Source organism: Armigeres subalbatus, chromosome 2, assembly GCF_024139115.2.
Source record: "Armigeres subalbatus isolate Guangzhou_Male chromosome 2, GZ_Asu_2, whole genome shotgun sequence".
NCBI classification, from domain to species: Eukaryota; Metazoa; Arthropoda; class Insecta; order Diptera; family Culicidae; genus Armigeres; species Armigeres subalbatus.
This window is the reverse complement of record NC_085140.1, coordinates 354795662-354821755: the sequence shown is the minus strand read 5'-3', so window position 1 is coordinate 354821755 and position 26094 is coordinate 354795662. Positions and strand designations below refer to the sequence as shown.

The 26094-nt window shown below is 42.1% G+C and overlaps 1 protein-coding gene across 2 annotated transcripts in view; it reads left to right on the top strand.

Annotated features, from left to right (window-relative positions):
• The window catches only part of LOC134212937 (leucine-rich repeats and immunoglobulin-like domains protein 2), a 42045-nt gene extending 26203 nt beyond the window's left edge, over positions 1-15842 (top strand). For both annotated transcript variants that reach the window (XM_062691291.1, XM_062691292.1), the window contains exons 3-7: positions 5879-5953; positions 6030-6311; positions 6373-7024; positions 7081-7249; positions 10561-15842. In XM_062691291.1, the coding sequence (XP_062547275.1) occupies positions 5879-5953; positions 6030-6311; positions 6373-7024; positions 7081-7249; positions 10561-12521 (3139 nt within the window). In that variant the 3' untranslated portion in view covers positions 12522-15842. The remainder of the gene's footprint in view (positions 1-5878; positions 5954-6029; positions 6312-6372; positions 7025-7080; positions 7250-10560) is intronic.
• The last annotated feature ends 10252 nt before the right edge of the window (positions 15843-26094 follow it).

Sequence of the window (26094 nt, the reverse complement as noted above, 5' to 3'; positions counted from 1 at the left end):
AATGTCTCTAGAACGTTATAGAATTTTTTTTGTCAAACAATTTTTAGTTTGTGGGGTTAGAAATTCAACAATCTTAAGCATTAACTGCTTTTTCGAAAAAAATATAAAAATCGAGATATCATGTCTATTTTGCGTGCTTTTAAAATTCTAACCTCGTAAACCATGATTTTTTTGAAAAACTTCCTTAATTTTTGCTTTATAACAAAAATATACTTCATTTCCTATACCACACCGTGTGAAATTTCAATGATTCTACTTTTTCTCTCGATGACAGCTGGTGGTCTTCTCCTCCCCTATTAAACCATAATTGGAAATATTACGTGAAACTTTGTTTAAATATTTTACTGGGGTTATTTGCCCTAAATTAATTGTAAGGACATTAGTTTCCTACTTCTGAACTAAAAATGGTTACCTGTTCCATGAACAGGTAGAACGTATGGACGAGTCGCCTCTGGAGCCTCTTGAAAGGAGGCTTCCGAGCCTCTTGAAAGGAGGCTTCCGAGCCTCTTGAAAGGAGGCTTCCGAGCCTCTTGAAAGGAGGCTTCCTAGCCTCTTGAAAGGAGGCTTCCTAGCCTCTTGAAAGGAGGCTTCCGAGCCTCTTGAAAGGAGGCTTCCTAGCCTCTTGAAAGGAGGCCTACGAGCCTCTTGAAAGGAGGCTTCCTGGCCTCTTGAAGGAGGCTTCCTGGCCTCTTGAAAGGAGGCTTCCTGGCCTCTTGAAAGGAGGCTTCCTGGCCTCTTGAAAAGAGGCTTCCTAGCCTCTTGTAAGGAGGCTTCCTGGCCTCTTGTAAGGAGGCTTTTGCCACTCTTGTAAGGAGGCTTCCTGGCCTTGTGTGGAGGCTTCCCGCCTCTTGTAAGGAGGCTTCCTGGCCTCTTGTAAGGAGGCTTCCTGGCCTCTTGTAAGGAGGCTTCCAGCCTCTTGTGGGAGGCTTCCTGGCCTCTTGTAAGGAGGCTTCCTGGCCTCTTGTAAGGAGGCTTCCTAGCCTCTTGTAAGGAGGCTTCCCTGGCCTCTTGTAAGGAGGCTTCCTGGCCTCTTGTAAGGAGGCTTCCCTGGCCTCTTGTAAGGAGGCTTCCCAGCCTCTTGCAAGGAGGCTTCCTGGCCTCTTGTAAGGAGGCTTCCTGGCCTCTGTGGGGAAGGCTTCCCTGGCTGCAGCCTCTTGTAAGGAGGCTTCCTGGCCTCTTGTAAGAAGGCTTCCTGGCCTCTTGTAAGGAGGCTTCCTAGCCTCTTGAAAGGAGGCTTCCTTGCCTCTTGTAAGGAGGCTTCCTAGCCTCTTGTAAGGAGGCTTCCTAGCCTCTTGTAAGGAGGCTTCCTAGCCTCTTGTAAGGAGGCTTCCTAGCCTCTTGTAAGGAGGCTTCCTAGCCTCTTGTAAGGAGGCTTCCTAGCCTCTTGTAAGGAGGCTTCCTAGCCTCTTGTAAGGAGGCTTCCTAGCCTCTTGTAAGGAGGCTTCCTAGCCTCTTGTAAGGAGGCTTCCTAGCCTCTTGTAAGGAGGCTTCCTAGCCTCTTGTAAGGAGGCTTCCTAGCCTCTTGTAAGGAGGCTTCCTAGCCTCTTGTAAGGAGGCTTCCTAGCCTCTTGTAAGGAGGCTTCCGAGCCTCTTGAAAGGAGGCTTCCGAGCCTCTTGAAAGGAGGCTTCCGAGCCTCTTGTAAGGAGGCTTCCGAGCCTCTTGAAAGGAGGCTCTGAGCCTCTTGAAAGGAGGCTTCCTGAGCCTCTTGAAGGAGGCTTGAGCCTCTTGAAGGAGGCTTCCTGAGCCTCTTGAAAGGAGGCCTGAGCCTCTTGAGGAGGCCTGGGCCCTCTTGAAGGAGGCTGAGCCTCTTGAAAGGAGGCTTCCGAGCCTCTTGAAAGGAGGCTTCCGAGCCTCTTGAAAGGAGGCTTCCGAGCCTCTTGAAAGGAGGCTTCCGAGCCTCTGGAAGGAGGCTTCCGAGCCTCTGGAAGGAGGCTTCCGAGCCTCTTGTAAGGAGGCTTCCTAGCCTTTTGTAAGGAGGCTTCCTAGCCTTTTGTAAGGAGGCTTCCTTGCCTTTTGTAAGGAGGCTTCCTAGCCTCTTGTAAGGAGGCTTCCTAGCCTCTTGTAGGGAGGCTTCCTAGCCTCTTGTAGGGAGGCTTCCTAGCCTCTTGTAGGGAGGCTTCCTAGCCTCTTGTAGGGAGGCTTCCTAGCCTCTTGTAGGGAGGCTTCCTAGCCTCTTGTAGGGAGGCTTCCTAGCCTCTTGTACGTAGGCTTCCTGGCCTCTTGTAAGGAGGCTTGAGCCTCTTGAAAGGAGGCTTCCGGGCCTCTTGAAAGGAGGCTTCTGAGCCTCTTGAAAGGAGGCTTGAGCCTCTTGAAAGGAGGCTCTGAGCCTCTTGAAAGGAGGCTTCTGAGCCTCTTGAAAGGAGGCTTCTGAGCCTCTTGAAAGGAGGCTTCTGAGCCTCTTGGAAAGGGAGGCTTGAGCCTCTTGAAAGGAGGCTTCCGAGCCTCTGGAAGGAGGCTTCCGAGCCTCTGGAAGGAGGCTTCCGAGCCTCTTAAAAGGAGGCTTCCGAGCCTCTTGAAAGAAGTCTTCCAAGCCTCTTGGAAGAAGGCTGCCGAGCCTCTTGAAAGGAGAATTCGGAGCCTCTCGATAGAAAGACTACGAGCTGCTTGGAAGGAGGCTTCCGAGACGCTTATAAGAATGCAACGAAGCTACTGAGATTTTTCGGAAAAAGCCTTTATGACTCTAATACGGAGGCTTCCGAACCTTTAGATTCTAGATTTTAGTCACTCGACGTTTTGTCCGTTTGATCTTTTGTCCTACAGCCCTTCATACACTGTACTGGTTGTGGTGGGTAAAGTCCAATAAGCTTTGATATACTGATCTCCATGCATATTACGAACAATTCACTGTTAAAGAATAAAATATAACACATTTTTTTTATTTTGTAATACATCCACCAGTACGCATTTTTTGTCTTAGGGGGTACCTGGGGCCAACAAAGGTTCCCCCTGGAGTACATGTACCCCAGGTTGAGAACCGCTGCTGTAGTCCTTTAGTCCTTTTGTCCTTCGGTCTTTTGACACAGATTCCACAAAAATGTTCCTGCTAATTGTTCGGTGATATCGGTATCTCGGAAAAAAAAATCCATTCAGATGAATCTAAACTACATTCCGCGGAATATGGTTTATTTGATTATTCCAGAAAAACGTCAGGAAAAACTTCTACCGAAATGAAACAAAATTGCGCGAAATTTTGTGAATAAATTAAACCATATTTCAAGTAAGGACTGTTCAGTTTATAAAGAGGACACTTTGTATTGTTGATGTTTTTTAAACCATCAATCTTTTTAGAAGTCTGTTTTTTCTTCGTTGAATATATTTCCATTTTTTTACAAACTGTGAATTTTGCTTAATAAATATTCTGTTGGGAAACTTATGTTTACTTGAAATTAGAGAAGCTTTGACAAAAGGCGCCATTTTGTTGGATTTTGACCGGTTTATATCTTATCAACAATTACAGTTGATTGCCAGTGTATTATAATATACGATAAAGCAAACTCATTTTAAATTGACCAATCTGTCTGTTTTATATCGTCATGTAAAAGTGTCCTCTCAATAAACTGAACAGTCCTTATGAAATGAAGTAATGATTTCCTGCTCCTGCTCCTCTGAAAAAAAAATCATAAAGACTGCAAGATTATGAGGTCAAAAAAGCATTTTTAGGGAGTTATATGTATTCAATGATTTGGTTTAAAAAATAATAGATTCAAAATGAAAAAAAATCCACGCATTCGGTTGGTTTTGTAAAATTTCGAATCAAGTGCGATCATAATCTCGAATCGTTTCAAAGTCTCGAAAGTATTTTTTTTTGTACCGCTTATTGACAAATACATATGTTTGTACTCATGAACACAAGATACATACCTATTCATGCAATGGCGGGCCTAGAAAAGCTTTCAATTGATAACTGTGGAAATGCTAATAGAGCACTGAATTAAAAAGCAGGGCAAATTCCAGTTGGAGTGTAGAGTGGAGAAGGAGAAGAAGAAGATATTTGGTCATTTACCAAATTTACCAATGGGAGAGGTGTTTCAGAAAAAGTCTACGAAAGTCTACTATCCAGAAAATAAGTAACGCTGGGAGGGAGGTGGGTTTCCCGAAGTTTGACAATTTGGTCTACGTGGTTTGTGGGTAGCCCTTTTGAATCAATCAAATGAAAATTACAAATCGTGCTTTGAATATTTATTTTTTCATTATTTTTTATATTTTTTTGCGACTACTATAAAAAGTAAAAGCATTTGAAACTTATAATGAAAGCCATTAAGGACAAGCATCTCGGAATCCAAAACAAAAATCACTCGCGTTTTCAAGGGCACACCACTCAATATGAAAGCATCGCACAACTGTCATTTTTATTATTCCATTGTCCGCTGCCTCCGTATTGAGTGGTGTGCCCTTGAAAACGTGAGTGAATTTAGTTTTGGATTCTGTGATGCTTGTCCTTAAGGAAGCTTTTTCCACAATTTGTAGTCATTATTTGGTGTCTATTTTCTTCATAATGATCAATGAGGTCACTATTTCTGACTGCAATGATCGCTATCAGTTCCGAATGACGTATTATTTATTTGTCATATAAAATCGTCATCATCATAATAAAATCGTCATCAGTAAATTAGCAAACATTATTTTCATCAAATGGCATAAACTTTTTATTTCTTTTTTGGAAAGTTAAACAATTTTGTTAAGAAAATTATTTTGAGCTTTTTAGTCGTCGAGTCGAGTCGAGTCAAGTACGAGACACTGAAGACGGCCTTACTGTTGAGGTCGAAATACGTATCCGTCAAGATACAATTAAGTGGTGGAATTCAATGGGATTGTACAAACTCGTCTTATGACAAGTGAAGTTAAACAAATCAATATATGAACCGAAGCAATGAAAAAGTTATTTGTAAGAGGCAAGTTCAGTCAAAAACGAAATACTTTGAGACGTTTTGGGTTGAGGACGAAATACGCGAATCTATTTCTTATTGCAGACCAAAAAGAAACAGTTCAACACCATCGCTTGTACCTAATATGTCGTCAACATTTGGCAAAGTCGAAATAAATGTTGTTCATATTTGTTGCAGATAAAATTGATGGACATACTTTTGTTTACTTGTCGTAATATGAAGTAAATGATGTAAGGAAAATGATAAAATTGCAAGCTAACTTTGTTTTTGGCACGTTTGGCTATTAATGCACTCTTGGTAGGAACTCATCAATTAACGATGTTCAAATTTGGACCGTTCCACCCTGAAAATCCATTTGGTCTGACGCGTTCATATCAAAGTTTCTATTCCATTCTATTTACAACCAGTTGCCAACATGATTTCCCTTATGGAGCATATTGACGTACTTGTAGTTCAATGAGCGGATGTGGTACCAACCAATTTGTACATTCTCAATACCTAATGCGCTCCATCCGCCCGTGTTCCATACCGTATTAGGCATTCCTACGGCTCGTTGATGAACACATCTCATTACATAAACGTTCTACCTGTTCTCAACCATAAACTGTTATTACTCACCGATTGCGTTCTATCATCATCACTCAGCACTGACTGCCCGCAGCAGCTGAGCAGCACTGGTTGGAAATTCCCTTCGCTTAGGCTCGCCTCGCGGAGGTAAATTATAATGAATGATGATGCATTTCAAACGATCGCCAAGCGCGGTTTGCAGCGCGCTATCGATTACCATCAATGTGGATGCCCCTCGCTAGGAAATGTAGGATGTATTTATTATCAAATTATGGTGATCCATTTCTTTTTAAAGGTGGTTGTTGATGATTTCATTCCAAAGTTCCAAAATCAGTCAGGGTGTGGTGACGATTAATCGTTTTCACGCGATCCATCCATTGATAAGACCGCTCACTTTTTGCTTTCGATTAATCTTCATTTGCAGAGAGTTATCGTCGAATCGGCTCGGCTACGACGCAGTTCAGGCGCAGGTGGTCAACCTCGGCAAATTACAGGTTCTGTAAGTATATGCATGCAATCAGTCATTCGGGTAATGGGCTTATCGTAATTGATTTGTCATTCTCCTTCTACGGTAGCAACGTCAATCACAACAACCTCGGCCGAATACCGCGGTTTTCGGGGCTAATAAGCTTGGTGCGGCTACAGTTGGCCAACAATGGAATCGAAGCGATCGAAGTCGAAGCCCTGCAAGCATTGACGAGCCTGAGGTTCCTGGATCTGTCCCGGAACAGCATCAAGGACGTCAACTATGGGTCGTTCCCGGCGAAAAATAGCTTACAGTATTTGAACTTGAACTTCAACAAGCTGACCACGCTGGGCAAGGGAACATTCCAGCGGTTGCAGTCGCTGAAACGATTGTAAGTTGTCAATCACACCTACATGGTTGATTCATAAATTAACCTCTTACTATTTTAACAGGGAAATCAACAGCAATATCCTGGAAGAAGTACTGAGCTTAACCTTCCAAAATTTGAATCAGCTTAAAAGTCTGAAGATGAACAACAACCGCATTTCCAGTCTCATGGATGGCGTTTTCCATGGCCTAACAACAATTCAAACACTGGAGTTGAATAATAACAGCATAACCAGTATACGCAAAGGAGGTCTTTTTAACTTAACGAGCCTTACCAACTTAGCCTTATCGCGGAACGCTATCGTCGAGATCGAACAGGACGGTTGGGAATTTTCTCCGCGTCTGTTAACCCTCGATCTCTCCTACAATCGGTTGGAGTCTCTGGACAAGTACACGTTCGAGGAACTGTCGCAGCTTAAAACGCTAAATCTGGAAGGTAACCAGATCTCGGCCGTCGGAGAGGGAACCTTCAACAATACGAAAAGTTTGGAGGTGTTGTACTTGGGAATGAACAAGATTTCCTGGACCATCGAGGACATGAAGGGACCGTTCTATGGTCTGTCCAAACTGGAGCGACTTTATCTCAATTCGAATGAAATCAAATCCGTCAGCAGGAATGCCTTCATTGGGCTCAAATCGTTAATGCTGCTGGAGCTGAGTCAGAACAACATTTCATCCATTCAGAACAATGCCTTCAAGGATACGGTGCGGTTGAATGTAAGCGCGATTGATGTTTTTTAAGAATCTTTTCTAACGAATTTAATATCTTGCAGAAACTTATTATGAACTCCACGAACCTACTTTGTGATTGCAATCTTGTTTGGTTCTACCATTGGATGGAGGAGCGAAAAGAAGTTTTCCAGTTGGACGCCGAGTGTAGCTATCCCATATGGTTGCGAGGACGACTGATTCGGGACTTGAGTGCTTCCAATTTCTCTTGTTGTAAGTATAAAATAGATAAACATTTTTCGCATATAAATGTAGAGCGTAAAGCGCGGTAAGCTTGCGCACAAGAGTTCTCTATTAACATGATCATAATAAATTGTCAACACTATATGTGTTGGACACATCATTAAGCCACCGGATCGTATATGGGAAAATAAACATTTCCGTTGTTATTGGTATATGAGGTAATTTGTATTTTTTGCAATTTTAATGTAGTTTTTGCATAAAATTTTATTACCATTTCATCACTTTAAAGATTTGGTATTTTAAAAACTATTCCTCATGCTGATTCTTTAAAAAATAGGTAGCTAGTAGCGATTTGTTTTTTCTAGACAAAATTCGTAGATTTTTGGAAAAAAAAAATTTTATTACAAAGACTACTGCTGGGCAGGGATTGTCTAAATACTCAGAGCGGTGACGTTCGTGCAGCACCCTCCTTCGGGAGCGCGTCTCTCAAATTTTGCAAGCTAAAGAGCCGAAGGTGCGCGGGCTCTCGCTGCTGCGTGTTTCTCACTGAAAAGTGAGAAGCGTGAGACGTCTCACTACTCACTTCGCGCTCCTCTTTTTTACAGCGAGAAGTGATAAATGAAAAGTGAGAAGTGGAACATCTCACTTCTCACTCTTCATTTTTCCCTTCTCACTGTAAAAAGTGAGAAGCGCGAAGTGAGTAGTCAAACGTCTCATTACTCACTTCGCGCGTCTCACGTGAGACGTCTCACTTCTTACTCCTTATTTATCACTTCTCACTGTGAAAAGTGAGTAGTGCGAAGTGGATAGTGAGACGTCTCACTACTCATTTCGCGCTTCTCACTTTTTACAGTGAGAAGAGAAAAATGAAGAGTGAGAAGTGAGACGTCTCTCTTCTCATTCCTAATTTCTCACTTTTCAAATGACCTATTCGGCCAAATGACCTTTTCGGCCAAATGACCCTTTCGGCCAAACGACCCTTTCGGCCAAACGAACTTTTCGGCCAAATGACTCTTTCGGCCTAATGACCCTTTCGGCCAAATGACCAGTTCAGCCAAATGACCAGTTCGGTCAAATAACCCTTTCGGCCAGATGGGTTAATAGTTTGTTCGGCCTAGTGGCATTCGGCCAAATGACTTTCGGCTGAATGGGTTTCGGCCAAACGACCCTTCCCCAATTTTCTTTCCGATGGTACAACGCAGAACAATCTTGAGATCGTTCTTTTATTCAAAAGGCGTTCGATCGTGCACTAATTAAATTCCTGTTCGATCTTACAAAGCAGTACAAAATAACGCGGATCTCAAGATTGTTGTACTTTCTAAAACACGTACAATCGCGTACTAATTAGTTTAATTCTCGTTCTCACAAAGCAGAACAAAATAACGCGGATTTCGAAATCGTTCCGCACTTGAAAAGAGGTTCGATTGCGCATGCATTAATTTTATTTTCGATCGCATAATACAGAATAAAATAACGCAGACTTGAGAACGTTTTGCACTTCAAACACGTTCGAAAAACTATATGACGCGGATCTCGAGATCGTTCTTCACTCGAATAGACGTTCAATCGCGCTCTAACTACACACTTAAAATAAATCACCGAATTTGGTAAAATTTTACCGAAATCTCAACAGCAGAACTGTTCGGTAAATAATTTAACTGATTTTCGGTGATTTTGACAGTTGAGCAATGGAAAACATTACAAAAAATCTGTAAAATGAATTACCGAACAGTTCTGCTGTTGAGATTTCGGTAAAATTTACCGAATACGGTGAAATGAGTTACCCTAGCAGCACAAGTCGGACCGATTTGGTTGCTGCAACTCAAATGTAACCAAATTCAGTTGCATATAGGTTGCATAAACCTCTATGCAACGTGCGTGCTGCTCGGGTAAGTGTGTAGTTTTTTTTTCGATCGCTCAACGCAGAACAAAATAACGCGAATCTTGAAATCGTTTTGCTTTTCAAAACACGTTTTATTGCGCACTTATTACATTTCTTTTTGATCTCACAAAGCAGAACAAAATAACGCGAATTTCAAGATCATTCTGCACTCGAAATAACGTTCAATCACGCACTAATTAGTTTTCTTTTCAATTGTTCAACGCGGAACAAAATAACGCTGATCTCGAGATCCTTATGTTCTACAAAACATGTTCAATCTCGCACTAATTGATTTTCTTTTCGATCGTACAACGCAGAACAAAGTAACGCGAATCTTTAGATCGTTCTGCTCTTCAAAACACGTTGGATCCCGCACTAAATAAATTCCAACAAAATAACGTGGATCGTGAGATCGTTCGGCACTCGAAAAAACGTTCGATTGCGCTCTAATTAGTTTTCTTTTAAAGCGCACTACGCAGAACAAAATAATGCATTTCTTGAAATCCTTCTGCTTTTCAGTATACGTTCGATCGCGCACAAATTTATTTTCTTTTTGATCCCACAATAAGCACAATTACCTAAGGCTGATTTCGAGATCGTTCTGCACTCGAAAACACGTTCAATCGTGCACTAATTATTTTTCATTTCGGTTGCAAAACGCAGAACAAAATAACGCGGATCTGGAGAACGTTCTGCACTCCAGAACATGATCGACCACGCACTAATTAATTTTCTTTTCGATCACACAACGCAAAACAAAAAAACGCGAATATCGAGATCGTACTGCGAAAAGTTGTTCGTTTTTTAATTAGTTTTCTTTCGATCGCTCAACGCAGAGAAAAATAATGCTGATCTTGAGATCCTTCTGTTCTAAAACATGTTCGATCTCAAACTAATTGATTTTCTGTTCGATAGTACAACGCAGAACGAAATAACACGAATCTTGAGATCGTTCTGATCCTGGGTCCGATCGCGCACTAATTATATTCTTTTTTGATCTCACAACCAGAACAAAATAACGAGGATCTTGAGGTCATTCTGCACTCGAATAGAATTGTTTTTTTTGTGACCCCATATTAAGCAAAATAAAAGAATAAAATTACGTGGATTTCGAAATTTTCTGCACTCGAAAACACGTCGGATCGCGCACTAATTAATTTCCTTTTTGATCGCACAACACGGAACAAAATGACGCGAATATTGAGATCGTTGTGCATTCGAAAAGACGTTCGATCGCACACATTTTTGGAGAAACTTCTACAAGAATTCTGATTCCAATACTCAAAAATGCCAACGTGGGTTTTTTTGTTTTCTCTCCAAGAGAAACTAGTTTACATATATCATGGGAAAATCTTCTAAGCATACGGGAACAATACTCATGCTATTGTTTAGCAATGTAAATACATCCATTAAACAGTACCTTATTCAGTTCCTTTTTCTGTATACTTTGTTTTTGCAGATGACTCGCCGAAACCACACCTCATTGACGAACCAAAAACGCAGTTCGGGATTCGTGGAACCAACGTCACTCTCGTATGCACCGCAACATCGACCGCCGCGGATGTTATGACTTTCAAGTGGAAACACGACAACCAAGAGCTGCCCGTGTCCGATTCTACTGTCACGCAGCTCAATAACGACAATGGTACGGTAGGCACCACAAAGCTCACCATACCCTATATCCAGAATGGAGCCGCCGGCAAGTATCAGTGCATCATCACCAATGCCTACGGAGTGGTTTATTCGCAGAAGGTTAAGGTTACTGTCGGTACATTCCCGTTCTTCAAGAAGACTCCCAGCGATATTAGCGTACCAGCTGGGAAAATGGTTCGGCTGGATTGTGCCGCTGCTGGAGATCCCAAACCGCAGATTTCGTGGGAAAAGGACGGGGGAAATGATTTCCCCGCGGCAAAAGATAGAAGGATGCACATCTCAGCCGACGAGGATGCATTCTTCATCATGGACGCTCAAATAGTGGACATGGGGGTGTATACTTGCTCGGCGGAGAATGCGGCTGGCGTGATTAAGGCTAGTGCTTCTGTGTTGGTCCTCGAATCACCGATGCTGTTGAAACCTTTGGAGACAAAAGTGGCCGAGTTGGGAACGTCTATTGTGCTGGATTGCTCTGCTTCGGGGTACCCAAAACCAACCATCCAATGGTTCAAAGACGGAGAACCCCTCGTGATAACCGAGAGGCACTTCATAATAGCGGAGGGACAACTGATGATCATCGTTAAAACGGATTTCGACGACGCAGGAGATTACGTATGTCAAGTGGAGAATGAATTTGGAAGGGAACAAGGCTTGATGAAGCTTTCAGTTATCGAGGGCGAAGAATTGGTCGAGGACGATATACCAAATAGCAACACAGAAACGGTCACGAATGGTCATGTGTTGAACGACAGAGATATCGTCGCAATTATCTTGATTACGATCGTATGTTGCTGTATTCTCACTTCACTAATCTGGCTAGTGGTGATGTTCCGGATGCGAAAACGCAATGACGGTTTCAATGGATACGCGGATAATCTTCAAGCCAATCAACAGAACTTGATCGTTCGCAGCGGCATCGGGTCTGCTCCTGCCGGATATTTTGAATTCCTTATTCCCATGGTTCGGAACGAAGCAACCACCAACGTAGATGACGAAGAGCAAAACCCTCCCACAAACCGCTGTTACTACACGGTTGTTCCTAAGGTGCCACTCAAATCCCGTCGAAACGGTGCCGAATCCGACGACATGGACGATGATCTTTCGTCGAAAGATTCCGGCACTGGTGGGGACTGTGGATCTGCCACGGGTTCCACCAACGCCCATCGTGGCAGCCACGACGATCTCAAATGCCTCTTCCAAACGCTCAATCGTAAAACGGCCGAACTGGGTAGCGCCTACACCTATGATGAACATGATCCGGACTCGGATCCACGGATAGAGCCACCCCCTCCGATTCCACCCATCAATGCCACCACAGCCGTCCTGGTCAACATGGATCCGAACAAGATTGTGTATAGCGATGATCTGCCACCGCCGATCATCTCCCGGATGGCCAACTCACAGACATTTCCGGCTTTCGTGCATCCGTCTTCGGTGACATCCTCGTCATCGTTAGTGGCGGCAGCCTCGATGGAAGCGTCGGTTAGCGGGGGTCAGCAGCACGCCGAACCCCAGCAGCAGCCTAGTCAAATACAGGTCAACAAGCTGTACCAGCTGTTGATCGAGAAACCAGCACTGTTGGAGGATGCTCCACCCGTACAGCAGCAGCAGCCGGGAGGGCAGGCTGTGAATAGTGATGATGTTGGGGCGAGCTGTAGTAGTTCGGTGAATAGGGAAATGGTGGGTGGTGAGATGCAAAGTAGATGTGGTAGTGGATTTAGAAGTGGGTCTATCAATGAGACCGATTTGCGAGAAGCTGTGAGGTAAATTGCGCCTAGAAGCAATTTTGGAATTCGTATTTTGGTTGATTTTTAAAATGTCAACCCTGAAGTCCAGATAGAAATAGTTAAGTATAAAATCTTAGGGCTGCTGGTTAATTTGGTGTCATAAGTTTGTACTAAGGATCACTTCAATATTGGGTACATTACTCAAATGTTTTGCCATATACAACAACAATATCGTTGTTTTGGGTAGCAACTTCAGAAGGCGATATATCAGACGTATAGCATACTATTAGCCATTGAAATGTCTGATATTTTCCTTGGTGTTTACAGGGGGAGGGCTGATCTAATTAGTAATATTTTTAATCAAAATATAGCTCCAACTTGCTATGCCCCCCTTGACATAGATTTACCCATCATTCAAAACTCTAACCATTGAACGATAAAAGTATTAGTAATCACCCAGTCACAGTATCTCCAAATCACCAAACCAAGTTTAGCTAAATTAGAGCAAGTTTTATGTAGTATATGACCACCAAAATCCATCCCAGTTAGTAGGATATTTATAGTAGCATTAGTTTTAGTGAAAATAAAGACCAGTTCCTTCTTATCTGATAATCTAAAGTAAAAGCAGATTGATGGCAGGGAAATTTTCGCATGATGCACATTCGCAAACCTGGCGGCTGATTTGATTTTACAACAACTGAAAATGTGATGGACTCCAAAGTGGTCATCAATGTAAGAAAGTGTGAGTGAATTATATTTTTGCCAAGAGATTATTTGTATATTCATAAGTTTTATGAAATGCGTCATTATGTATACTGAATCATTTCATGTTTTGTTGCATGAGCTTGTTTGTGTTAACTTATCGAAAACAAGCTGCCCGCCTGCCGTTTCTATTCGGACCATTGATATCCGCCAAAGTTCGCAGAAAGATTGTTGATCATTATTTTTATTTCACAAATTATTATGAAACGCTTTGAAGAAATTTAACTAAAATTGGGTTTTGATCCACTCCTACTTCTGAATGTGTTCAATTGATTTGATGTAATAAATAGGAAAATGGTCCTTAATTGTAATTCATGCTCATTTTGTCTAAGACTCGTGGTGGAGTGATATGGAAATTGAAAATTAAAATCTTGCGCAAAACCACGGTAATTCAAAATATTATTTTCTGCAATTAATGCAGGATCAGAATTGATCTTTTCTGTCAAAAATTTCAATTAGTTCAAGAGCCTCTTTTTGGTGTCTTTTTTATTTTTTGATGGAATTGGAAATTGAAAATAACATAAATTGCTGCAATCTATTTTGGCTCTACATTTACCCTATTTTGGACCAACATCACACTGAACACAGTGGAAAATGCCGTTCATCTATGGAATATGACTTTGGCATTGTAATTCCAAGACCATCTCCTGGCATCAAGTAGTTTATTAGCGTTTGATCACGAGAATAATTTTAGCAGCGATTGTTTGCGTGTGTTAGTGTGAGCTAAAAAAGTTTTATATTCGATACATACTCTATAAAGTATTCTGTATTTTTGCTAATGTAGTGTGATTAGAAAAAGCAAACTATTTTCTTGTGGAAAAGATTCCGAAGCAAAATGACAATTTTTTATACTAGTAGAAATTGCTTTCCGTAGGCTAAGTTTGGAAGAACATTTTCACCGATATTATTGTGTAGTTAAAAAAACAACTGGTGATTCCTAATCGATAATCGATTGTCAAAAAAATTGATTGTGTCTTAACTCTTAATGTTTCTGAAAAACAAAAGAAACTGCGACTTACCTTATTACGATTTGGTGAGTTGCTAACTTTCTTGGTAAAATGAATTTGACTTGGTCACTGACAGCCTTATGGAAAAGGACTGAAAATATTGATGTCTATATTTTACAATGCAGATAAAGGTGATAAGTCCTTGAACGTTCGTGTGATTTTTTTACTATCCCTAAAACAACAAGCCATAGTTAAAGCAAACAAGTGCATCTTCCTATTGAAATTCTACAAAATATTAATCCACGCGCCACTAAAATTGTATATGCTCTTCACTAAAAAAGAAACCTTAGCTCGTAAGCGAATGCGAATTGACTCTGTGATTTTGTTTTCTTGTTTTTAGCGACAAAGCTTGTTTTTTTTTTTAATTTTGACCTATATAGTCGTTCGAAAGTCGGACGAAAAATTTATTGTTATTATCATTTGCATCGGGAAGAAGAAACGATGACGAGAGCACGATACAATTTCGGATTAAATCATTGTGGAGCCGCCACTCTCAATAATTGTTTCCGAGTGACCAAACAATGAGTAATAGCTTAACGATGTGAGAACCTAACCGATAAACTCGCATATTATCCCCCCAGAGGCTTGGCTCAAACCAAAGAGATTTCCCTGTGTAAAATAATCTATTTTAATTAAACTCTGAGTCATGAAATAAAGTTAGTTCCAATCACGAGGCTCACGCTCTTCAAAATGTCATCGTTAAACGTCATCGTTTCAACGTAAGTTTAAATAGTTCGTAACTATTGCAATTATTGAAAAAAAAAAAAACAGAAATGTTTCTGCGAAACTAAGACGATTAAAATTTTTCAGATAATACTACAAATAGATAGAAGCAAGTGCCGTAATAAGTTAAGCATTGGCAGACTGATTTAAAATCGTATTGTTATAAAAGCGTTGCCTTCTTTTCACACCGTTAAAAATCACACATTTGCCTTTTGGAATCGCAACATCACTTAAAATTTTGAAACAATCAGTATTTACCATTTACTTAAAAAAAAGTCCATAATTAAAATCTCTTACATAACCGTCATTATAACAAGAAAAGGAAAAAATAGATTTTTCAGAGGTTAAACAATCTCAACTACAAACCACTCAGTACAACAATTATAGCAGTTTTTTTTCTCCATGTCCAAAGCTTTCTACTATTTATTTAGTAATTTATTTCAGTTAGCAAATAGCAATCACTAGAACAACATAAAACAGTATGAGTAAAATACCACAGAACAATAATGTAACTAAAACGAATATGAATTGATCAAATATTAAGTTAATCAACAATTGTTCACTAGTGCACGACTTCCAAATCTATTACTATTTAAATGCGAAGTAATATTTTTTAAAATATGCCACGTACTACCCACTATATACAATATTGAATGATGTGAGTGTTGATATAGCATTATTTATTGAGAAAGAAAACTTTCAAACTTTACCGAATAGACCCGTATGGGATTTGTAAATAAACACTTTGTACAAACTACAATCAATACAAACTACTTATAAAGATAACAAGTTTTTATCGTGATGAAAATTTTAGGCCACAAAATGATAATGACATTAATAAAACAAAATACTAATTATTCAAAACGGGACCGCTGTTTTATTCTCTCATCATCCGAAATATTTACTTTCAGAATCGTGAGATTACTGAACAGATCTAAACACTGAGAAAGTTTAAGGCCTTAGCTGTTTCAATCCCGATCAAATCTTAGTTTGTCCATAAGAATCTTTTATATTGCATTCCAAAGTGTGGATTCGATTTACTGATTAACGAACTAAGAATGAATTGGTTTCTGTAAAAGACTTTTCCAAATACCCTCTGGATAGGTCCCATCATCTAAAAGAAGGGTTGGTCATCATCTAAAAGAAAGGAAGAACCCAGCTGAAATCTTTTGGAAAACATTTTAGATGAATAACATTTTTCACTTTTGTGTGGCGTTTCTTTTTAGATTTGCGCTTATGTACCACTGAAGTAAGTTTGGATTTAACATGGCTTCCCTTAATTGTCTATTGTTAATGATAAAAACTTCCATCTTATCTATAGATAAGAAGAGGCGGCCCTTTTTCTACATATTGGTAACATTACAAGGTGACAAATTTCCTATCAAAAATACTTCACAGTGTCATATACCTAAGGAATCGTTTAACAAGTTTTTGAGCTCAAATTCGAACTGCAGAACGAAACGCGGCTTGATATTCGACTTGGACTTCAACATCCTTAGGTGCTATAGCACTTCCTTGTCTTCTTATTGGCATTACATCCCCACACTGGGATAGAGCCGCCTCGCGCAGCTTAGTGTTCATTAAGCACTTCCACAGTTATTAACTGCGAGGTTTCTATGCCAAGTTACCATTTTTGCATTTGTATATTATGAGGCAAATGATACTTTTATGCCCAGGGAAGTCGAGACAATTTCCTATCCGAAAATTGCCTAGACCGGCACCGGGAATCGAACCCAGCCACCCTCAGCATGGTCTTGCTTTGTAGCTGCGCGTCTTACCGCACGGCTAAGGAGGGCCCTAGCACTTCCTTGTTTGCATCTTGAATCGTTGCTTTGCGAAATTCTTTGCGGTTGATCGGCGGCGTCACTTTGTCGGTGTTATTGCCAAGATTTTTCGTGCCGCGCAAAAAAGCCTGGGTGTATATGGCCCAAACTTTGGCCCAATATGCTACGGCTATTTTATCGTTATAAATCCTGATATATTGCAGTTCCAACCAGAATTATTCCACCAGCCGGCCTGCTTACTTTTGGTTTTGAAGCCAAACAGCAAAAAAAACGACAATGAATGTCCACAATATCTCATTTAAACCAGCGAAAGTCTCGAACTGTACAAAATGTTGACCCATTGGCTCCCAAAACGACTATCAGGTGGATGTGTTTTAACCCACTTGGGACGAGTGATTGTTGATTTTGTACATAAATTACACACATACATTTTGAATAAAGGCAGCATGCAAACAAATGGAGAAAATCAAAACATCTTATTGAGCGTGGATTTTAATTGGTTGCATGTACGACATTACCATTCTGACTGTAAGAGTGCGTTCTAGATTCCCCCAATAGCACGCTTACCAGGGACATGGTAACAAAAATCCTATTAAATAGGATTCAATTATTTTCCAAATGTTTTGCATATTTACATAAGTGAAGAAGTTTAGAAAAATGGAACTGTAATAAAAACTACAATTGCAAAAAGGTTACATGTTCCAGCCCTCATTTTGTGCCTTCAAACAAATTGCATATGTTAATTTTTAACTGCGGCGCAAATTTGAGATTTACTGCTAGTTGAAACCATAGCAGTTATATTATTCTCGCAGTGCGATACTCTCAACAATGCTTTGGGCGGGGATGACGCATAACGCACTACTGAAGAAAGAAAGCCAATTATAAATTTATTCTAGGCAATTACTTTCTTGGTATTTTGCATAAACAGTAAGAATTCTACCCACTACCTGATATTACGTCTCCATTTTTGATGCTTGTTTTTAACGCTGCCTGCATTGAAGAATCAATATTGGTACGTGCGTTTTACTCGATTCCTCTCTATCCTCTCAAAATCCTGAATCCTCTCAAAACTCTCACCTGTTTTTTTGTCTTTATTTGTCTATGTCTATGTTGGGCCCTCCTTAGCCGTGCGGTAAGACAAAACATATTTTAGTTACCAGATAAAGATTGTTGCTGTCCGGAACATCTTTTGCTGGCGAGGATAGGGGAGCTAAATGTCGAAGAAGGAAAATCCATACGATTTGACAGCTTGGTACCCAACATGTTCCGGGCAGCAGAACAAAGGGAACCGAAGCGACAATCTTTATCTAGTACCTAAAATATCTTTTGGTAAGACGTGCGGATACAAAGCAAGACCATGCTGAGGGTGGCTGGGTTCGATTCCCGGTGCCGGTCTAGGCAATTTTCGGGTTGGAAATTGTCTCGACTTCCCTGGGCATAAAAGTATCATCGTGTTAGCCTCATGATATACGAATGCAAAAATGGTAACTTGGCTTAGAAACCTCGCAGTTAATTACTGTGGAAGTGCTTAATGAACACTAAGCTGCGAGGCGGCTCTGTCACAGTGTGGGGATGTAATGCCAATAAGAAGAAGAAGATTTGTCTATATTTGAAACATTCTCGATGCTATATGGAAGTAAATACAATTTTGGGCCGTATGTAACTATAAAACAGTAGATTACTTGAAAAATTAGAATTATTCAATAAACAAAGTGTATTTATTATTATTGGAAACCGTCTTTAGCTGACATAGTGTGGTTGTTATCCAGTCATCTGATGTGCGAGAGGAGTTATGTCCATTGAGAAAACTCTTTTGTTGAGCAAAAGAAAAAACTCTTGCACAGCCTGCCCGCTTAAGTCAACGTAACATGGGGAAGGTTCGTTTGGCCAAAACTCATTCGGCTGAAGCCATATGGTCGAATGCCACTATGCCGAACAAACCATTAGGCCAAAACCCAGCTGGCCGAAACTCATTTGGCCGAACGGGTCATTTGTCCGAAAGGTTCATTAGGCCGAAAGGGTCATTTGGCCGAAAGGGTAATTTGCCTATTCCCCCCCGACCATCGTACGCCATCATCGACTTTGCGTCATCGAAGCATAATATCAGTAAGGACCTCAAGAGGAGCTTGCTGAAACTTCGAAAGTTGATGTTGGACGCCAAGCTGGAGAGGGCGGACGGGACGGACAAGTGTAAACCCGTGAAATCCGTGGAGTCGAGGTCTACCCAGACTGAGGCCCAAGGATTCGCGGACTCGGGCAAGGTCGAATCGACCGAGGGCGTGCCAGCGAAGACGGTGGTGCCAAAGTCTACCCAGACTGAGGCTCAAGTATTCGCGGGCACGTCGGGGGTGAGCAGACACAAAAACGGGAAGACAGTCTCCAGGGGATGAGCTCCCTGGGGGCCGCTCCAAAACGCGGAGGGTTACTACCCCGAACAAAGGTGGTGGGTCTGGGATGCTGAACCCCGGCCAGGTACCTCCAAAACCGGGGGAGGAAGGACCTGGAAAGGTCCGTCCACCCAAGAAAAACGGTGGTATGGGGTTACGGCAGGCTGAGAGCTCTCAGCCGCCCCAGACCAGGGAAATAGAGGGGGATGACGCTTCCTGGACCCTGGTCAAGAACAAGAGGAAACCGAAGACGTCAAGAGCCAAAACGAAGGCCCAGGCGGGGCATCTCGCAAAAGGGCGCCGCCTACAAGAAGTTGGCGAAGGAAGTCCTAGTCGAGACGGTCAAGGTGAGGGCACTCACGACGGAGGTGAATCTAAGGGTTAAAGACCTGGACGAGATCACCGAAGTCGAAGAGCTCGTCACGACAGTGTGAAGTGGAGACGCCCACCGCAGACGTTCGGCTACGGAAAGGTCCGGCAGGGACGCAGGTAGCATTGGTTCGGCTATCTGCAGCGGACGCCTCCAAGGTAGTCAAGTTAGGGAGCGTCAAGGTGGGATGGTCGGTATGCCCTGTATGCCCTATACGAGCAACCCGAAGTTTGCTTCAAGTGCCTGGAACCGGGGCACAAGCAATGGGACTGCAAAGGCCCTGACAGAAGCAATCTCTGCCGACGCTGCGGATTGGAGGGACATAAGGCACAATGCTGCACGAACCCTCCCAATTGTTCAATTTGTTCCAGCAAAGCTGCGAACAGCAAGCACCCCAGGGGTGCTGCAAAATCACAGTGCAGGTAACGCAGCTGGCTTGCTCGGCCTCGCCCGAGTGTTTGGTGTGCGCAGGTTTAGAGGAAACGGCGGAACACGTGTTGTTCGTGTGCCCACGTTTTCGCGCAATGCGTGACCACATGCTTGCCACATGTGGTCTGGACACTACCCCAGACAACCCAGTTCGGAGGATGTGTAAAGATGAAGTTGGCTGGAACGCCGTTTTATCGGCTATCGTCCAAATCGTCTCGGAGCTACACAGAAGGTGGCTAGTTCAGGCGCAAATAAGAGGTGGTCCAAGGGATCGGATCCTTAACGGGAAAAGGGATCCGATCCTTACCAAGAGAGCTGTCCAACTAAATCAACTAGTTCGAGTAGAGACGTTCCATGGTGGAATAAAACTCTTGAGAAGCTTAGGAAAACTGCGCGTAGGGAGTTCAATCGTGCTAAGCGAACCGGCGATTGGAGCCTATACAGAAAGGCCCTGACGAACTACAACAAAGAAATAAGGTCAGCCAAACGGAAATCGTGGATTCTAATGTGTGAAAGCATAGAGAATACACCCGTAGTGGCCAGACTCCAAAAAACTCTTTCAAAAGACCACTCCAATGGTGTGGGTAGCCTCCGAAAGACGGATGGTTCGCTCACTGTAGAGCCTAGCGATACACTGAGCGAATTGTTAAAGATCCACTTCCCTGATTCAATCTCTGAGTCGAGCATCGGCGACCAAGGCACTGGAATTGCTGTCTCAGATCCACAAGAGATCCAATCATGGGTTTCTGGGTCTAAAAAAGACGCAATAAAGGTTGCAAAGGAAGCTTTCACTCGGGCCAGGGTTGAGAGGGCTGTGAGATCTTTCGAGCCATTTAAGTCTCCTGGCATGGATGGAATATTTCCAGCGTTGATCCAAAAGAGGAGAAAACACTGGTTCCACCCTTGGTTGAGATTTTTAAGGCGAGTCTGATTTTGGGGCACATACCTAACGATTGGCGTCAAATCCGGGCTGTCTTCATTCCGAAGGCAGGCAAGAGAGATAAAACCAACCCCAAAGCATTCAGGCCGATAAGTTTATCCTCTGTAATGCTCAAAATTATGGAAAAGGTACTATGCGAGTACATAAATCACAAATTTATGAAAGCAATGCCTTTGTCAAAAACCAATTCGCTTATCAAAGTGGAAAATTTACGATCTCGGCACTACATACGGTAGTTCAAAAATCGAAAACACACTTAATGCAAAAGAAATTGCTCTTGTAGCATTTCTTGATATTGAGGGCGCATTCGATAACGCTTCTTATTCGTCTATAGGGTCAGCAATGTTGAGGAGAAAATTCGACCCATGCATTGTTACCTGGGTACATGCTATGCTAGCTAATCGGAAAATCTCCTCTGAGCTTAGCGGTTCATACATCACTGTTAAAGCAACAAGGAGGTGTCCGCAAGGCGGAGTGCTTTCTCCTTTGTTGTGGTCACTGGTGGTGGATGAGCTTCTAGACAGCTTAGAGAGAAGAGGCTTCGAAGTGGTTGGATATGCTGATGACGTTGTCATTATTGTACGAGGCAAATTCGAAAGTGTTATCGTGGAAAGAATGCAATCTGCCTAAATCACACTTTTTCCTGGTGTCAAAAGTATCAACTAGGCATAAATCCTACAAAACTTCCATTATCCCTTTCACCAAACGGAGAAAGGTACAACTGAAACCCTTTTCTTGAATCAAACACAATTAGTTTATTCAAGTGAAGTAAAATATCTAGGTGTCATACTCGACGCAAAGCTTAATTGGAACTCTCATCCCCAATCAGTTGTGCAGAAAGGTCTCAATACACTTTGGGTTTGTTCAAAACCCTTGGTAAAAGATGGGGCCTAAAACCAAGTATGATCATGTGGATATATAAAACCATTGTCCGTCCCAGGACAACTTACGCTTCCCTTGTCTGGTGGCCTAAAACTAATGAGGCTGCTGCAAGGGCTAAGCTCAACAAAATCCAACGCACCGCTTGCATAGCCATCACTGGTGCAGTTCGTAGTACACCCACTTTGGCCCTAGACGCAATGCTTCACCTGCCCCGGTTAGATCAATTCATAAAGCTGGAAGCGGAAAAAGTGCTCTAAGGTTAAAGAGAACAAAAACACTGCTGTCAGGAGACCTTACGGGTAACCTCAGCATATTAAATGAATTTGCCATAAGTCCCGCAATAGGCATTTGTAGTGACTGGATGGAAACGGTAGTCAATTATGACTTACCTTACGATGTGTTCGTTCCTTCCCGCCAGGAGTGGGAAGGAGGTGGACCAACGTTCCAACAGGCTCTATAAATTTCTTCACAGATTTCTGTCCACTTAGGACAGTGGCCCACAGTATTTCAGGCGGAAATATATGCAATATTAGAATGCGTGTTATTATGCCTGAGGAGAAAGTATAGATTTGCAAAAATATATATTTTCTCTGACAGCCAAGCGGCACTTAAGTCGCTTAATAACTACACTTGTAACTCAAAGCTAGTGTGGGAATGCATTCTGGCTTTGAAAAACTTATCCATACGCAATCGAGTCTACCTATATTGGATCCCAGGACATACGGGTCTAGAGGGAAACGAGATTGCTGATGAGCTAGCCAGGAATGGATCTAATGAAAGGTTCATTGGCGGGCTGCGGGATCTCAGACTGCTCTGTAAAAATGGAACTGAACAAATATATGGTCAGTCAAATCACATCAAACTGGAATGCACTTCCCCATACGAGCCAATCCAAAAGGCTCGTAACGATTAACCCCAAGAAAACCCAACAACTATTAGGTCTCAACAAAGGGATCTCAACATCTACACCGGTCTAATAACTGGACACTGCCCCTGCAGATACCATCTACAAAAGATCGGAGCAATCCAAACCTCAAATTGCCGCTTCTGTGACGAGGAGAGAGAAACATCAGAACACATCCTCTGCTATTGCAGTGCACTCACCCAACGTAGGTTCAAAGTTCTCAGCAAGCCCTTTTAGGGCCTGCTGACATATGGACGTCCCCAAGGACGTGGTTGGCTTCATAAAGCTAGTCTCGCCAGAATGGGGGAGTCACATACTGTAACTCAGGATCTCTATTCATCAATAATAGATGGTCTTGAGTTCAGTCGATACCAAGGTATCTCAGTGACAAACATGTTACTGAGATAACTTGCGTATTTCACAGTAAAAGGGTATATCACAATAGTCCTAAAATCTGGACGCAGTGATCTTCACCCGACAAACGAGGAGAAGGGATCGGAGTCGGCTTCATGGGTCATACCGGTGGTCATGCCCTGTGGTCGAACTCGATCCTTTTATCGAACAAGTGGCCGCGCGAAGAACAACATGGTATCGTCGCTTTCGCGGTGTCGGTCAACCGGGCGGGTTCCGAGCCCGAGGACGGAAAGGGGTCCTCGTCAAGGCTGGGGCAGGCGTAGGCACTGCGTCGGCAAGTCCCTCTGTGTGCTGGCGAATAGGCCCTATCGCAGAAAGGTCAATTTGGGGTGCACGCGGCATCATCATTCTTGATACCAGTCGTGCAGAGGGAAGCAGGTGCGAAGTCGACCCTGCCCATCTTCCGAGGACATAGGGCGTGGTAAGGCCACCTGGAAAGCCGACAACGCACTGGCACGATACCATGGTGTTCTTCTAAAAAAGCGAGTTACGATGTTCGGTGCTGCAAGGACACGCAGCTTACCTCGAGGGTGCGTTGTGCACTGGCCCCCCTTTGAAGCATTACTTTCTGGTTGTACCGAAGGGACTATGGGCTTGGCGGCAATGGAAACGGTTTAGCGGGTCGGGAATGTAGTCCTGCCTCCCTCGGTGATCCCTAACCCCGCACTTCCTGGTCAACCCAGGATGTCTGTTGAGCAGATTCCCCCTCCATTGTTTAGGAAGAAAAAAAAAAGGAAAAAAAAAGATACCCACATACACGCAGATATTACCTCAATTTATCGAGCTGAGTCGATAGTAACTAGAGTCTCGGTCTCGGGGGGAGCTCCTCTAATGTGGACGTGTACAATACACATGTGGAAGTATTGGCTTGAGAAAATGGATTGCGAGTGATTTGACTATGCGTCCAATTTGGGAATCTCTAGCTCGTTCAGTAGCCGCAAGGTTGCGAAGGCCGACGGAGGTCCTTCGTAGCTTAGTTGGTTAAAGCACCAGTCTAGCGTACTGTAGGGTCATTCATGGGTTCGAGTCCCATCGAAGGGAAAGTGGTTACCTTCAATACATTTTCCAAATCAATATCTTCCACATAACGTACATATTCACATATGAGTTTTCATAACATTGTAAATCTTTTTCGCATTATCTATAAATGAAATTCGATATGAGTATATTTCTGAAAGTTTTCAAGCATTTCCATGATTACTTAATGCATAAAGATCTCGATTTTTTCAAACTCTCTAGATGTGGAATAAATTTATCGAAATTTCGTCATAATTAATATAAGTATTCATGCAATTCTAAAATGTATGGAAATCCTGAGAATAACATTCAAAAATGTGCTGAAATAGTTAAGTGCCGATGACTGTTTTGCGCATACCTTGCGATTAACTCGAAGATTTTCGAAAGAATGGTCGTGCGAAATTTCATTGACTGGATTTGTGTACATGTGCTCATTTTGATGTAGTTGCTTCAGTTTTTTTTAAGCGGATGGTAGTCTAATATAACAGAAATATTTATATCCTTATACAATTATGTTTTTATGTTTCTGCGACCAGGATACTAGTCAAACAAATGTAGAACAAATTTATTATTTTAAGCTAGCAACGGAATTAGAAGCGACATTGATTTTAGCTAAATAATCGAGAAAATGTTTCCAGGGGTCCAACTTAAATATTTCGATGCTTTGCTGAACAAATGGTCATAGATGTGATATAGTTCAACGCGTAAAAAATATTTATATAGAATTCATGATAAAAATTAAGAAATATGTAGGAAATATGTGAATGAATTAAAAATTGACTAAGTTAGAAAAACTTTTTGAATTTTTTTGGAGGGAGGGGGGGGGGGGGACGAGTAGGTCTGGAGGGGGCCAGGCACACTTGGGTAGCCACCATCCTTACGCGAAACCCAGGGGAAAATGAGAATCTCCTTCCAGCAGAATGATCCAACAAAAAGAATAATGAAATTTGCAATACTTGTCAAGCTTTCCACGGGATGGTTTGTTTGAAGAAGGGCGCGTCAACTGGTTAACAACTGTTGGAGATAGAGGCAATAAACGCGAACGACTAATACTTTCCTTCCTTGACTCCGATTGGCTACCACTTCATTGTCCAGTTGTAACTTCATTGATGCCCTCATGTACCCTCCCAACCCCATATCATACATGTACAGTCAAATAAGCAATATTGGAAATTGAAAAGAATATATGAAATAGTGATCTGGCAGACGATCCTAAAAAGCAACTTTGTTCCAATACTCCACTCTGAAACATAAATTTCATCGTAAATTTAGGTTATTAATAAGTACTTCATGTAAGCACAACGCAATAAAGTGGTGTTTCGGTTAAAGAATACCGCTATCACTGGACCTCGGGCCTATATCGGAAAAATTATCCCTAGCAGTCGTTAGTACATTGACAAAATGATTATACAGGGAAACAAAATTTAACCTTTTGTGTGTCCTCAGAACGAAATGATGTGGCTCCAGTAGACTTCGGCTCGCCGAATCCGAATATGTCCTTAGATATGCTTTAACACGTCCAAATGTTGAGATAAAGCTAGATGAGTACCGGTAATTTGATGAAATCGGCATTTTTCGAAGGACTCTTATGTAGTCTATAAATAGAATTTTAGGTCGATCAATTCAGTAGGCCCAGCTTAGTATGGGGAGAAAAAAAATGTTATTCCACGGGCATTGTGAAATTGTTCTGTAGCATACCAACTGCCGTTTTTGCAATTCTGAGCTCAATCGACCAATCAGAACCAATTTTCAGATCCAATGAGTGACGAAGCTGTATTTTTCTATATATTTTGACTGAAATCCCCACACAAACTTCAAATCAAATGCGCCAGCTTATGCAACAAGCGATTGAGCTGAATTTTGAGAGATTGATTTTCTCACCCAAAGACACAATCCTGGGGCGTGCCCCGTGGAATTCGACAACTTTTTGTTTCCTGGGCCAGTCTACTGGTCATAAGACGAGTTCGTACAATTCCATTTTAATCCACCACCTG